Raw genomic sequence first — 16,133 nt, forward strand, 5'->3', positions numbered from 1 at the left:
AAGGTAATATTTCTGCTTACAAATGATTAGTGGTTCTCTTATCTGATTTTAAATTAACATCATGATATTGGTTCTGATCTGCCTGTAAATATGCAAATTATTCTCCTGACTCAATTCCTGTTGCTAGTATTGCTTGAGTGTCCAGCAAGGGTAAAAGCTGGGAATCTCAAATGCACAGTCCTTTTTAACTGGAAATTCAAAGCATCATGTGTGATAACTCAGCCATATCTTCTACTAACATGAGAATGACAGGGCTTGGTTTTGCAGAAGCTAAGATTTTGATATTTCTCTTTAACAATATAAGAGAATAAAGCAATTGGAATTGACCTTACCTTTGTGAGCTTTTATAAACGATACCTTTTTTTTTAACATGCATATACTTCCTGATAGATAAAGATGATGAAATAGTGGGCTGAGTGACTAACACACATGCACAAAGGCAGAGACTTTCTATAAAAACCCTGCGAACTGCGGTTTCAGTTGTCTATCGCACACTCAGTTACAGTCAGTTATTCCAGGTATTGTCTTTGTTTTCAGGAAAAGAAAACTAAGTAGAAGATCATGGCAAGTCCTGACTGGGGATATGATGGTGAAAACGGTAAGCATTCTTCTGCTCATGTAGATCAAATAACGGCTTCTTCCCTTTTCCAGGAAAAGAGATATTGAGCACTTAAAATAATGGTAAAGTCATAGATTAATGGTTTGAAGTGCCTTTGACTTACACCAGATTTGCATACGTTGTCAACAGTCGTCCTTAGGGCCCATGATGTCTACAAAATGTATTCTGCCTCTTTTCTCCTCTCTGCCTCTCAACCTCTCTCCCTCCCTATGTATGGACAGGTCTATTGCTAACAGCAAAATATGTACAGTCTGATCCCATAGACTATGAGACTTCTGTCGACAAAGACACTACTTGCCAGTGTGGCACAGAAAAGGGGCATTCTCACACCTGGGATTTCCATTAAGCTAACCGGAATACCATTTGAGATACCTGGATAAATCCTAATCTAGTAAAACTATATTCCTAAAACTTGGACTCAAGCATTAGATCAGTTTTGATTGTAATCATGTTCGTCCTGGTAGGTCCTGAACACTGGGGCAAGCTGTACCCCATCGCAAATGGAAATAACCAATCTCCTATCGACATCAAAACCAGTGAAACCAAGCGTGATCCCTCTCTGAAACCCCTCAGTGTCTCCTACAATCCAGCCACAGCCAAAGAAATCGTCAACGTGGGACATTCCTTTCATGTAAACTTTGAGGACAGTGATAATAGATCAGGTGAGCCAAAAGGTCCTTCTAATTTGTGTCTTTGACTTTACTGGGGAAATGTAAACAGTAGGGCTTTCAGAAACATGAACACCCATATGCAGTGGGTGCACACGGGTAGCATTGATGCCATCTACTGAGGTGTCTTGAAGTTTAAAAATATTTCCAAGTGTTAAAGGTGATTCTGGCGACTCCCAGCTCAGTCTTTTTTCAGCCCTTCTCCTTCTCAGTGACTCTATTCCATCTTTTCTGGTTTCCAATATCTTTATGCTAACTTTACACCCTCTGAATAAACAGTACTTTTTCACAAAATTCTGGAATCATCATGAATAGAAAATCTGAAAAGGCAAATATTTTCTAATTGAGATGAGGTTGGAGGAGTGCATTAGGGAAGAAATACAGATCCCGATGAGTATATTTATTTTTTGTGGCCAGGAAAATGGCTCCATAACAATGAATTGCTTCAGTTCAGTTGAGTTCAGTCGCTCAGTCATGTCCGACTCTTTGCAACCCCATGAATCATAGCATGCCAGGCCTCCCTGTCCATCACCAGCTCGTGAAGTGCTTGGGTACCAGTACCAAAAAAAAAAAACCAAAAAAACTGGTCTTGGGTGTATCTTGCATGGAATCATTCTGTGCATAAGTATTTTTGTCTAGCTTCCCCTCTCCCTATTAAATCATAGTATCTGAATTATCTTCATCTCCCAGAATCTAACATACTTCCTCGCTCACAGGAAAAATCTCAAAACTGTTTACTGAATAATTTACTAAATGACAATTTCATAAATCAGCTCTACTGTCAAAAGGCAAAGTTAGTCATAGCACTTTCCTTCAAGGTTCTGAGCCTAAGTTTTAGACATCTTGGTGCTACGTCCTTTGTTAATATTGGATTAGGTCTGGTACTACGTGTGTTTTATTACTCATATGGTTGGACAGACTCTCTAAAGCAAAATGATCCTTCAGTGTTAGAATTTTAAAAGTGACTCTACCATCCTGCTGGAACTTTCTTTTGGTCCCTGGCTAGGATTCTGAGTAAAGCTGTCAGAATACCCTCTTGTATCTTGATCAGTTACAAGATACATGCAGAGTGATTTGTTACTAAAAATAAATTGCTAGATATCTTAATGCATACTGTCCATTACTGTCTGTTGAAAGAATGAATGAACTTATAAACTAAAGCAGAATCAAGGAAAGAGCTCTAATCCTAGAATTCACTCATCTTCCAATATGTTTTCCTGAAAACAGGAAAAGATAAAATTATAGCCCATGTGCTGAGAACCATGTAACTCACACACCATCTGAAGGTGCTCCGCACCTCTGAAGCCCATCATTGTGGACACGGGGAAAAACCAACAAGGCGGAAACTTTGGACTACTGGTTATTTTCATTTCTACTCGCCCCAATTTAATGTTAATTTGTATTAAATGCAAAGACAAGCTGGAGCTCATGACTGTAACACTAATAGCAGTTTCCTTTTTCTTCTAGTGCTGAAAGGGGGTCCTCTATCTGAAAGCTACAGGCTGCGGCAGTTCCATTTTCACTGGGGCATCACAGATGACTGTGGCTCTGAGCACTTAGTGGATGGAGCCAAATTTTCTGCAGAGGTAATGTAGCGTAGTAAGTGAGGGGGAGCCATACAGAGCTCTCCCGGAAGTACCACCCTTATACCATGTGGATGTGGGTTAGTCGCTCAGCCATGTCCAACGCTTTGTGACCCCATGGACTGTAGCCCACCAGGCTCCTCTGTCCATGGGATTCTCCAGGCAAGACTACTGGAGTGGGTAGCCTATCCCTTCTCTAAGGGATCTTCCCCACCCAGGGATCAAACCAGGGTCTCTTGCATTGCAGGCAGATTCTTTGCCTGTCTGAACCATCAGGGAAGCCCCCCTTATCACTTAAGACACAATTTCAATGGCCCAAAGGAATGAGCATTTTGAGGCCTGTAAAGAATTCCCTTGCTCATTTAAACTTAAACAGTGACACACTGCATTTGGCAATAGAGAAGAATTTTTCACATGAGGGAGGCAGGTGAATTTGCAGTCAAACTCCTGGGCCTCAGAATCTGCTTTCATTTCAGAATGTCTCAGAAACTGCTGTCTGACATCAGGCTATCCTCAAGGGGAGTTGCTGCTGTCCTTTTAAAGCTCTGAGCCCCAGGGGGAACACACCATCATTCTCTTCTCATTTAAAGGTTCGAGTGTGCACACACCCACAGCAGAGGTGTAGCCAGGCCGAGGCACTCCATTAAGATTTGACTAAGAGGGCCAGTTTAACCTCAGGAGTCATCACAACGAGTAGCATACTCTAGATGAGGGTTTGGGGCTCCCTGGCAGCAGGCCACTACCCTCTGGCCTCTTGACTTGCCTCCACATGGAAGTCTGTGATTCAGTTCAAGACATTCTGCCTGTATATCCACAGTAAAATCAAGAAAATGTGCATCAAACTCTCAACAGAGGGTATGGAGACTGAAAACAAAAAACTTTTGTTCTTTGTATGCATGACTATTCAATAAGTTTGTACCAGCACAGACTGGTTGGCTTTTTTGTTTTACTCTTGTAGAATGAATCTGTAATACACATAGTTTTGCAACAATCTTTTTTGTTTTTTTTTCATTTACCAATGATCATGATCATTTTTCCAAGTCAGTAGGAATTCCTAAAGTCTGTACGGTATTTCCATGTATGCATATGTTAGAATTTATTAACTAACTCCTACATAGGAACAATTGCAATGCCTTTCACATTTCATTCTGCTGTTGTTTTTTGTTCTTTACAAAAAAAATGGGCAATAAATACATTTGTACAAATATCTTACACACCAGTGAAAGCAATTGTGTAGAGCATTTTTGTAAGGAGGATTCTTAGGTACAGAGTATGTGTAGTATTCATTTTGATAGAAGACTTGGGAATAGTATACAACTAAAACTTACTTTATGTTACACTAGAAAGCCAGGCTAGGTACTTTCAATGGTGCAGAAATCTATTACATGTTTTGTTTTTTTCCTATTTATTTTTCATAAAATTGAAAGTGGACTGAAATCAAATGGGCTGAAAGTCTAAATTAGTAATAGTATTACGTCTGGGGGAGGATATTTGGTTGTATCTAAGAAATCCGGCAGTGGGTGATGGACAGGGAGGCCTGGCCTGCTGCGGTTCATGGGGTCACAAACAGTAGGACAGAACTGAGCGACTGAACTGAACTGAACTGAAGAAATCTGAATCAATGAATCTCTTATCTAATTTGAGAAAAGTGAAGTTAATCCAGGCTGGAGGTGACAGGAACTCAGTCACTAAGTTCAGTGTATGAGAGAGGGTAGGAGGGAGGGTGGGAGGGAGACCAGGAGAGGGGAGTGGTGTGGAGAAAGACAGAGCAAAGACAGAGAGGAGATGTGTGGGTGGCGGGGGGCAGACTGCTTTGGTTTAGAGTCATCCAAGCGACCCGGTGATCACTTGACATTAGGTGGTCAGAAAAAGACTTTTTCAGGAGTAGCATTTGAGTTCAGCCATAATTCAAGTCAAAATCCTGCCATTTTGACTTGACTTCCCAGAGGAAAATCAGCAGTTATGCAAAGCCTTAAAGCTGTGGACTAAGTGCAAAAGTCACATCCACGCGCTGCGTGGAAGGATGGATGCCAATCAGTGGAGAAGAGTAAGAATGAATAACTGCAGTTTTCGGTTGAGCAGTTAGATGGAAGGTGATGCCTTTTCCTAAAGCGGGAAAATGAAACGGATCTGGAAAAGAGGAAGTCAAGAGTGCTAGTTTAGCTGTGTTAAGTTTGAGATGCATATCAGGCATCCATGTGGAGATATCAAGAAAGCATCAGGAGACGTGCACACGCACTTGGATATACAGGTCTAGAGTTTCACAGAGAAGGTAGGCAGGGGATGTTGGTTTGAAAGGTGTCTGGATACGATCAGGAGAACCTGCCCTTGGCCACCACTCCAGACATCTCAGGAGCCCCTTCTCACAAAGTTACCAGGTACCTCAAGTTAGAAAATTATTTCAGTTTTTGTCTCCAAACTAGTTAGCCAGAAATACTTGATCTTCTCACACCTTACAGAGAGGTGTCTGTCTTTTGTTGTTTTGTTTTAAGAAGTAATATTGAATAGTTATGATATTGTGGGAAAAAGAAGTTCTACTTACTGGTTCCAGGATTTGCAACATGCCCACTCTCTTCAACTCTATTTTCTTAAGAAAACCCTTCTTAAGAGTACAAACATAGCCCTTCCCATGCCCTGGATAAAGGGTCACACAAGTTTTCTCTACCCAAGCCAAGATGTATCTGTATATATCAACATGTTAAGGTCTAACCTGCTTTTTCCCTTCACCATGGTATGAATAACTGGTCCATCATGCTGTGATTTTTAGCTTCATTTAGTTCACTGGAATTCTGCCAAGTACCCCAGCTTCGCTGATGCTGCCTCGCAGGCTGATGGTTTGGCGTTGATTGGCGTTTTGGTGAAGGTGAGTCGTAGAGCGTCTCGGAGCTCTGCTAAAATTATTCCTTACCAATCAGACCGCAAACTAGGGTGAAATACAGCAGAGAGATGTTTGCGTCTCTCTTTTTTTGAAATGTGCCCGTTTACTAGTGACTGCACAGGTGAGCAAGCAGGTCTCTGGTATATGTTTGTTCCGCTGGACTTTCCCCTCTTGAAGAGAGAAATACATTTCAGGCAGAGATGAAATGGGAGGGTGTTGATGGTGGCACTAATTTTTTTATTTTTCAGCTCATCTTCCACTTTTCTTCTAAACTTTCTACATCACGGAGTCAGGAGTTTATCAATTTAATTTTCATCAGAAAAAAATATGAAGAGGACTTTTGTCCCGTAAAGAAAGTTGAACTGATATTTAATATGGAAGATTCAAATCTTCTGTAGGGGAGTCCCTGAAAAGTCCTATATGGAAATTACTATTAAATTCAGGATATTTGGGTGACTAACTTTTGGAATTATAGTAATTCTAGTGAATCTTTATTGAACACTTGTAACATACCATTCATTTTACTGACTAGAATTAATAGAACAGACCAAAGAGGTTTGCTTTTGTATTTTAGTTGTGCTAAATTCCTGTATTTTGACTTGCATATCTTTTCTTCAGTTACTGGTTTTAATTTTTTTTAAAGTAACTAAATAGGATTTTACTTGGTAACCATTTTTATCTCACACTTTATTTTTTTAATCTCCAGGTGGGTCAGGCCAACCCAAACCTTCAGAAAGTACTTGATGCCCTAAAAGCAGTTAAAAATAAGGTAAATAGACTCATTAAGTTAGTTTAAATCAGAGAACAAGAATCTACAGAACCTCAGAAATCATTTAATTGCATATTTGATGTGAGGAGTAGGAAGACCTGAGCAAAACCATCAATCCGAAAATCAAGGTGCTGCTTACACGTTCCTCGTTTCTGAGGTCTCTGAGCAGTGATTTATTTGGGTTTCGCTTTTCATGGTTACCGCTTATCTATTTCAGCAAGATGAAGCCTGTAGAAGAATAGTTTTCATAGCCTTTTCATACATCATAACTATGATGCCCACTGTCAGCTTAGAAAAAGATGGGTTGTTCTGATATATTTGACCTTAGCTTCACCATTTTGATAATAAAGAGTTAAATCTTGTCAGAGATTTGCCATTGTCATTCACAGTTTGTAGAACTATCATACCTTTATATAAAATAAATCTAGTTCATGTTGAGTCCAAAAAAATTACACTTTTATAAAGTGAGAAAGTTTACAGGTAAATAAGCACTCAATTCAAGAATGTAAAAGATGATAAATGAAAAGAAAGTAGAAGGAAATGATTAATTAACATGAAGTAAAACATTAATAAAATAAGAAAGAAAATGAACAAATACGGGTAAAATTTTTTCAATAAAGTGAAAAACTAATTCTTTGGGGAAAAAACAACCAAAAAAGACACTTTTGGCACGTTTAATGATGGGGGGAAAATAGAAATACAACAAATTATTACAAATAAGGAAATGGGTCATAACTCAAGATGCATTAGAAGGTTTTAAAAGAGAAAAGTTTGTACAGTGGACCCTAGAGCAACATGGGTTTGAACGGCACAGGTCCAGTGACCTGTGGATTATTTTTCTGATAAATGCTTGCTCCAGCACCACACAATGGTCCCTTAAATGAACCTGCTGATGCACAGCCACGATTATGAGGGACGACCATAAACTTATGTGCGGATTTCTAACTGCTCAAGAGGTCAGCACCCCAACCCCTACATTGCTCAAGGGTCAGCAGTACCACACTACATGAGCAAATTCGAAAATTAGATCACATAGATGAATGTCTAGGAAAACGTAGAGAAACTGACTCAAAATATGTTGAAAGTCTAAATAGACCAATAATATAAAAAGAAGTCGAAAAGAATAGTTTAAAAAAAATGTACCTAGTAAAAGAAACCCTAGGCCCAGACCACTTTATGGGCAAATGTTACACAACTTTTAATAAACAATCGTACCACTTTGAACTAAACTGCCTAGATTAGGGGACCAAAAAAACCTAATTCAAGGAATTAATTTAATTTAATGAAACCTAATACACAAACTGGGTAAGAACACCACAAAAAGGATATCATAGGCCAATCTTACTTAGCAGTGTAGCTAAAAGGAATATTAAAATAGATTACAGAAAATCGTATTCAACAGTATGTTAAAAGAGCCATGCTTTCAAACTAGTAGAATTTACCCAAAGCATGCAAAGATGATTCAGTATTAAACTACCTCTCAATATAATTCATTACGTTAGCAAATTTCACTTGTTAGATGCTTGAAAAATGTTTGATTAAAATTCAATGTCCATTCCTGAAGAGTAAAAGAAAGAAAGAAAAATATTCCTCTAAAATTTAAACTGAACTTAAGAAAGAATATCAACTAGAAATTTGAAACAAGCATCAAACTTCATAGTGAAATATTTGAAGCATTTTCATTTCAATCAAGAATAAGACCAGGGTGTCAATTGTGACCACCACAAATGAACATTCCAATTATTGTCCATTCAATGTAGTTAAATAAGGAAAGAAATGAGCACATATTAGGATAAATATTAGAAAAACAGAGACAAAGCTATCATCAAGTGTGCTGCTAAGTCACTTCAGTCGTGTCCGACTCTGTGCGACCCCACAGACAGCAGCCCACCAGGCTCCGCCATCCCTGGGATTCTCCAGGCAAGAACACTGGAGTGGGTTGCCATTTCCTTCTCCAATGCATGAAAGTGAAAAGTGAAAGTGAAGTCCCTCAGTCGTGTCCGACTCTTAGCGACCCCATGGACTGCAGCCTACCAGGCTTCTCCATCCATGGGATTTTCCAGGCAAGAGTACTGGAGTGGGGTGCCATTGCCTTAAGTGTAGAGGATATGATCATTGACATCCACCTGGAAAACTACAAAATCAACATAATTAATACACAAGTTCTAATCAAGTTGACTACATAAAATATTAACATATGAATATCAATTTATTTGTATATACCAATATGACCAATCAGTAAAGAAACAAGAATAAAGAATATAGATGATAAACAAATGTTTAACCTCTGCTTATACTTAGCCAAATGAAGGAGGAAGAAGATCAGTCACAATTCTATTGTAGTGTATTTTCAGTCATCTGTTACTTTTTCTGTTTGTATCTACAAACATGTTGTTGTTTAGTCACTAAGTGGTATCCAATTCTTTGTGACCCCATGGACTGTAGCTCACCAGGCTCCTCCATCCATGGGATTCTTCAGCAAAAATACTGGAGTGGGTGCCATGTCCCTCTCCAGGGGATCTTCCCCACCCAGGGATCAAACCTGTGTCTCCTGCATTAATGGGCAGCTGAGCCACCACAAACATACCAGTCATGCAATACTATATAGTAGAAAAACTGATTAAATTCTTTGCTAAGACCTATCTACCAAATAATATGTATGTCATATGTGCAATGATGTAAATATTTTACGTCAGGGCATAATGATACATTGCTTATCTTTTTCTTTCAGAACAAGAAAGCTCCATTCACAAATTTCGACCCCTCTGTCCTCCTGCCTCCATCCCTGGATTACTGGGCCTACTCTGGTTCACTGACTCACCCTCCTCTTCACGAGAGTGTCACCTGGATCATCTTTAAAGAGACCATCAGTGTGAGCTCGGAACAGGTAGAATGTCAGAGGGGCATGTGTGGGAATTGGAAATGCAAAGCAGGAATATCAGTTCAATTCATACTGAGGGAAATTATTATTTCCATTCGATTTTAGAGAGTTCCCTTTTCCTTTCAACTGAAAAGATTTATTAGTGACATCAGGTCTATTTAATAGTCAAAAAGTAGAGTGTATTTATAAGCACTTTTTTTTCTTTATGTAGAGATTCAGAATTCCTGCTCTTCTTTTCACCTTAATAAGGAAAAGTCCAACCTCTTCGGGGAACTGTGACTCTCCAGTGGCATACCTTGATCGTTGACGTTGGTTATTCATTCTTTTTTAAAGCTTAAGCTCTTCAATATTCTGTAAAATATCTCATTAATCATTGTTTATAATTATGATAAAAACTGCCATTGATTGAGCAGCTCTTTTCATCAGGTGCCTAACATACATTCTGTCAGTCAAGTCTCACAGCAAACCTGCAGCGTGACCTGTTGGTATTAAGCTACATGCCAAACGCCATTCTAAGAACCTTATCTGTGTTGAGCCATTTAGCCTTCACCAAAACACAGTGAAATAGTACCATTTGGAAACGTAGGCGCCAAGCAGGGAAGTCTCTTACCCAAGTGTGAGAAAGCTGGAATGCTAATCCAGTCAGTCATTGATAATTTAAGCCAAATGCTTGGTGCAAAGACATGTGGAAGAACTGTTGGCTTCCTCCCTTTCCATCAGTGAAACCATTGCAGTCTTCAACCTGATTTTCTAAATAACACTGCATCAATCATATTAGAAAAAAAAAAAAGTGTTCTCTGTGACATCAATAGCTTTTCCTTCTCTAAACATGTTATCCTTCCCTCAAGCTGGCGCAGTTCCGCAGTCTGCTGGCAAATGCTGAAGGCGATAGAGAAGTCCACATCAAGCAGAACAACCGACCACCCCAGCCTCTGAACGGCAGGACAGTGAAAGCTTCATTCTGAAGGGCCCAAGAGGAAGCTCATCTTCCCTCAAGAAGCACAGCTCTGCTTCTGACATAATCCTAGAAAACAAGCTTTAAAAACACGTTTATTTCAATACTAGCAAGACAGCCTGCTTGCGAATTTACTCTGCAGAATGCAAAATCTTTTTCTTCTTTCTGTTGAGCTCAAATAGTAATCTGGAAGTTCACTAAACTTGAGCTTAAATTCAAATCTATTGCATTGACTTCCTTATCTTGCAATTAAGGCATACTTGATTTCTTAATGACTTTTATCCCTTCCCATTTTATTCCGTTTAATTGGACCAAAAAGCATTTTATCCCCTTTTTCTTGTCTATTATGTACTATACTTTTAAATGGCATTAGGTTTCTACTCTATTTACATTTGAGAATCTTATGCTTTCATTTGCAACATTATTCTGATGCAATATCAGGTCTATTACTCAAATATAATGACCTAAGAGCAGCTTGAGATGAAATGTTAAGAATTCATTTGCTTACTCTTGAAGACAAATATGCAGCTACAATGACAACTGGATTTTATATTATGATGAAATAAATGGCCCAACATTGCTACCGTTTGCATGCTCTATTATGAAAACCATGTATCTCATATAAGAACTGACACTTCTGGTTATTCCTCCACCTGTTAGCAAGGCCAGTGGGGCTGTTCCATCATTATAACTAGCCTACATGAAGAATCTGTACGTCAAATTTGGAAGAAAAATCACCTGTGACTTATTTTTAAAAATAATGAAGGAATCACTTGACTTAGAATCATATAGAAACATCACATAATCTTTTAGTCTGGTGTGTACTTAACCTGAAGTCAGTTCTTTCTGAAGCCATATCTACACTCAGAATTCTACAAATCTTGTGTCCAGTGTTTAGTTTTGTGATTTACTTATTTCGCTTCTTTGAGAAATCATAATGGTGATCAAAACCCACATCCATTCCCATGTTCCAGTCTTGTCTAATGTCACAGAATCAGTCAAAACTTCTCATGTAATCATGGTTAAAAAGACAGACAAACCAGATTCTTTACTGCTCTGAGGGCAATAAAGATCCTAGGAGACATCTTTGTACCTCAAAATCCTAGGAGACATCTTTGGAAATTTTTATTTGGAGCCCAGAATTTAAGTGAATCTTTATTAAAAAATGGCAGGGCCAAGGAGCACTTCATTTATCTCAGCCCCCATAAGCATTCTAAAGAATTAAATACTTTCTTTGCAAACCTACTCTGACTGTGTGTTTTAATATATATTTTCCAGATATTGAGAAGGCCTGAAACAGGCTTGATAAAATTTTCGGCTTAAGTTATCAAAGGTCAACATGAGGGCCAAAGAAAGAGGAGTATGATTTTAAGAAATACCTTTGCAAAGAGGCTCAGGACCTATAACGTTTGAAAGTATTTTCTGAAAATAAACTGAACAATTTAAAAATAAATCTCATGGCAAGGATAAGAAAAGGACCTGACTTGATGACGCATATTTCTTTTTTAAGAAAGTTAAAAATGGATTCCAGGATTTAAATACGTCTGTAAGTCTTAGTATGGAAAGGGCAAAGAAGTGACAGAAGATATATGATGGTCATCAAACCTTATCCCTTAGCTAAATGCCAGTTGGAAAGCATGGTTCCAGGTTACTTGCTTCTGCCAGAATTTCCCATATTTGGCAGGGCTTGCGAGGTGCATTATGGGAGCTGTCCACGTTTCTCTGAAGTAGCGGATAAAAGCAGCTGCTGAGAGGAGGCATGTGGACAAGACATCGGATCACCTAAGCATGCAGCTCGAATGTTTGACTCACGTTCCTGTTTTGTGCCCTCTCCCTTTGTTGCCAACTTAGGTGGAGGATTTGAACGTCCTGCAAGGATTCTCTGTCTCTTCCCCGATGTTTGGCAGCTGACTTTCTTTATGCCAAATCTGCTGGGCTTCTACCCATCCAGAATAACACTGCCAGCTGATGGGCTCAGCAATAGGTTCAAGAGTAGAAAGCTGCTTCTACTCCCTGGTGTCTTTTGTCTTAGGACCACCCTTTTCATAAATATCACGCTGAGCTTTCATGAAACCCTTTAGTTAATCTGTGAGTCCAGGTACCTCCAGCTATTTTCTAAGTTATTCATTTCGATAAGCTTCAGCAAAATAACTCTGAAAGCATTAAATTCATCAAAGAGAATTAGGGCAAAGGAAGCGAAGGGGGGAAATGTTGAAAGATTTAATTTCCTGACAGAACTCAAAAGAGAAAATTGTCCTTTCTTGTAATTCTGGTTGTTCTATATTAGTGGTTCTTCACCCTTTGGCGATCATGGATTCTATAAATACGTGAGTAAAGCTATGAAACTTCTCCCTACCTCCCCATAAAATGAAAAGAATTCTACATATGTGAAATCTGACATAGATTTCTAGAGTATTTAGGGACTCATTCCCTTCTTTGGTTCCTCATAACAAAGTCAATCCTGGTCCCCAGGACGAGAGCCTAACTCTAAACTATAAAAAAATAACTGAGTTACCACGGACTCCAGGTCTCTATCTCTCTTCTTAACATTTATTTTTGCTTTTGTGCCTCATTTTTTATAACAGGTCTTTAGAGATAGAATACCAGTATATTTCCAGTATAGCTCATGAAATATCCCCTTGCTGTCTTTCTATTTTCAAAATATTATTTTGAGTTGGTATGAGGTCCCATTGTAAAAGAGATGAAAAATTAAAAAAAAAAAAAAAGATAATCCAAACCTCTATGAATTTGTTCATTTATTTGTGGGCAGACTAACCAAGAATTATAACGAGAATAAAAAGGCTTAGAAGGAAAAAATCTTTTGAGGAAGAGATCATCAGATAATAATGGGTTCAAATCACTCTGAAAGTCATCGACACTCTTTGTACCTAAGACCAGGAAAGCATAAGGAAATACTTACATTCTGAACATTATCTTCATGATTATCTATAAATACCAAATACTTCAGGCAGTTCAGTCCAGTTCAGTCACTCAGTCGTGTCCAACTCTTTGCGACCCCATGAATCACAGCAAGCCAGGCCTCCCTGTCCATCACCAACTCCCAGGGTTCACTCAGACTCACGTCCATAGAGTCAGTGATGCCATCTAGCCATCTCATCCTCTGTCGTCCCCTTCTCCTCCTGCCCCCAATCCCTCCCAGCATCAGAGTCTTTTCCAATGAGTCAACTCTTCGCATGAGGTGGCCAAAGTACTGGAGTTTCAGCTTTAGCATCATTCCCTCCAAAGAAATCCCAGGGCTGATCTCCTTCAGAATGGACTGGCTGGATCTCCTTGCAGTCCAAGGGACTCTCAAGAGTCTTCTCCAACACCACAGTTCAAAAGCATCAATTCTTCGGTGCTCAGCTTTCTTCACAGTCCAACTCTCACATCCATACATGACCACAGGAAAAACCATGGCCTTGACTAGACGGACCTTTGTTGGCAAAGTAATATCTCTGCTTTTGAATATGCTATCTAAGTTGGTCATAACTTTCCTTCCAAGGAGTAAGCATCTTTTAATTTCATGGCTGCAGTCACCATCTGCAGTGATTTTGGGGCCCAAAAAAATAAAGTCTGACACTGTTTCCACTGTTTCCCCATCTATTTCCCATGAAGTGATGGGACCAGATGCCATGATCTTTGTTTTCTGAATGTTGAGCTTTAAGCCAACTTTTTCACTCTCCATTTTCACTTTCATCAAGAGGCTTTTTAGTTCCTCTTCACATTCTGCCATAAGGGTGGTGTCATCTGCATATCTGAGGTTATTGGTATTTCTCCCGGCAATCTTGATTCCAGCTTGTGCTTCTTCCAGCCCAGCATTTCTCATGATGTACTCTGCATATAAGTTAAATAAGCAGGGTGACAATATACAGCCTTGACATACTCCTTTTCCTATTTGGAACCAGTCTGTTGTTCCATGTCCAGTTCTAACTGTTGCTTCCTGACCAGCATATAGGTTTCTCAAGAGGCAGGTCAAGTGCTGTGGTATTCCTAGCTCTTTCAGAATTTTCCACAGTTGATTGTGATCCACACAGTCAAAGGCTTTGGCATAGTCAATAAAGCAGAAATAGATGTTTTTCTGGAACTCTCTTGCCTTTTTGATGATCCAGTGGATGTTGACAATTTGATCTCTGGTTCCTCTGCCTTTTCTAAAACCAGATTGAACATCTGGAATTTCATGGTTCACGTATTGCTGAAGCCTGGCTTGGAGAATTTTGAGCATTACTTGACTAGCATATGAGATGAGTGCAATTGTGCAGCAGTTTGAGCATTCTTTGGCATTGCGTTTTATTTGGGATTGGAATGAAAACTGACCTTTTCCAGTCCTGTGGCCATTGCTGAGTTTTCCAAATTTGCTGGCATTTTGAGTGCAGCACTTTCACAGCATCATCTTTCAGGATTTGGAATAGCTCAACTGGACTGCCATCACCTCCACTAGCTCTGTTCATAGTGATGCTTTCTAAGGCCAATTTGTCTTCACATTCCAGGATGTCTGGCTCTAGGTGAGTGATCACACCATCGTGATTATCTGGGTCATGAAGATCTTTTTTGTGTGGTTTTTCTGTGTATTCTTGCCACCTCTTCTTAATATCTTCTGCTTCTGTTAGGTCCATACCATTTCTGTCCTTTATCGAGCCCTTCTTTGCATGAAATGCTCCCTTGGTATCTCTAATTTTCTTGAAGAGATCTCTAGTCTATCCCATTCTGTTGTTTTCCTCTATTTCTTTGCATTAATTGCTGAGAAAGGCTTTCTTATCTCTTCTTGCTATTCTTTGGAACTCTGCATTCAGATGTTTATATCTTTCCTTTTCTCCTTTGCTTTTCGTTTCTCTTATTTTCACAGCTATTTGTAAGGCCTCCCCAGACAGCCATTTTGCTTTTTTGCATTTCTTTTCCATGGGGATGGTCTTGATCCCTGTCTCCTGTACAATGTCACGAACCTCATTCCAGAGTTCATCAGGCACTCTATCAGATCTAGGCCTTTAAATCTATTTCTCACTTCCACTGTATAATCATAAGGGATTTGATTTAGGTCATACCTGAATGGCCTAGTGGTTTTCCCTACTTTCTTCAATTCAAGTCTGAATTTGGCAATAAGGAGTTCATGATCTGAGCCACAGTCAGCTCCTGGTCTTGTTTTTGCTGACTGTATAGAGCTTCTCCATCTTTGGCTGCAAAGAATATAATCACTCTGATTTTGGTGTTGACCATCTGGTGATGTCCATGTATAGAGTCTTCTCTTGTGTTGTTGGAAGAGGGTGTTTGTTATGACCAGTGCATTTTCTTGGCAAAACTCTATTAGTCTTTGCCCTGCTTCATTCCGTATTCCAAGGCCAAATTTGCCTGTTACTCCAGATGTTTCTTGACTTCCTACTTTTGCATTCCAGTCCCCTATAATGAAAAGACATCTTTTTGGGGTATTAGTTTTAAAAGGTCTTGTAGGTCTTCATAGAACCATTCAAGCTCAGCTTCTTCAGCGTTACTGGTTGGGGCATAGCCTTGGATTACTGTGATATTGAATGGCTTGCCTTGGAAACAAACAGAGATCATTCTGTCGTTTTTTGAGATTGCATCCAAGTACTGCATTTCAGACTCTTTTGTTGACCACGATGGCTACTCCATTTCTTCCAAGGGATTCCTGCTCACAGTAGTAGATATAATGGTCATCTGAGTTAAATTCACCCATTCCAGTCCATTTCAGTTCGCTGATTCCTAGAATGTCGACATTCACTCTTGCCATCTCTTGTTTGACCACTTCCAATTTGCCTTGATTCATGGAC

At 39.3% G+C, this 16,133-nt stretch overlaps 1 protein-coding gene across 1 annotated transcript; it reads left to right on the forward strand.

The window, feature by feature from the left end:
* The first annotated feature begins 494 nt into the window (after positions 1-494).
* Positions 495-10,934, forward strand: CA1 (carbonic anhydrase I). The gene is made up of 7 exons (NM_001075466.1): positions 495-598; positions 1,084-1,281; positions 2,755-2,873; positions 5,638-5,733; positions 6,455-6,517; positions 9,249-9,404; positions 10,247-10,934. Exons 1-7 carry the CDS (start codon positions 562-564, stop codon positions 10,361-10,363), a joined length of 786 nt encoding a protein of 261 aa, NP_001068934.1. The 5' UTR covers positions 495-561; the 3' UTR covers positions 10,364-10,934.
* The last annotated feature ends 5,199 nt before the right edge of the window (positions 10,935-16,133 follow it).

Source organism: Bos taurus, chromosome 14 (genome assembly GCF_002263795.3).
Source record: "Bos taurus isolate L1 Dominette 01449 registration number 42190680 breed Hereford chromosome 14, ARS-UCD2.0, whole genome shotgun sequence".
In the NCBI taxonomy this organism is placed as follows: Eukaryota; Metazoa; Chordata; class Mammalia; order Artiodactyla; family Bovidae; genus Bos; species Bos taurus.

Bases quoted from the DNA above. Each gene is read 5' to 3' on its own strand.
- CA1 (NM_001075466.1), top strand. From the start codon at position 562: ATGGCAAGTCCTGACTGGGGATATGATGGTGAAAACG. The intron at 599-1,083 runs GTAAGCATTCTT...TCGTCCTGGTAG, and splicing joins GGGATATGATGGTGAAAACG to GTCCTGAACACTGGGGCAAG. The intron at 2,874-5,637 runs GTAATGTAGCGT...TGTGATTTTTAG, and splicing joins GAGCCAAATTTTCTGCAGAG to CTTCATTTAGTTCACTGGAA.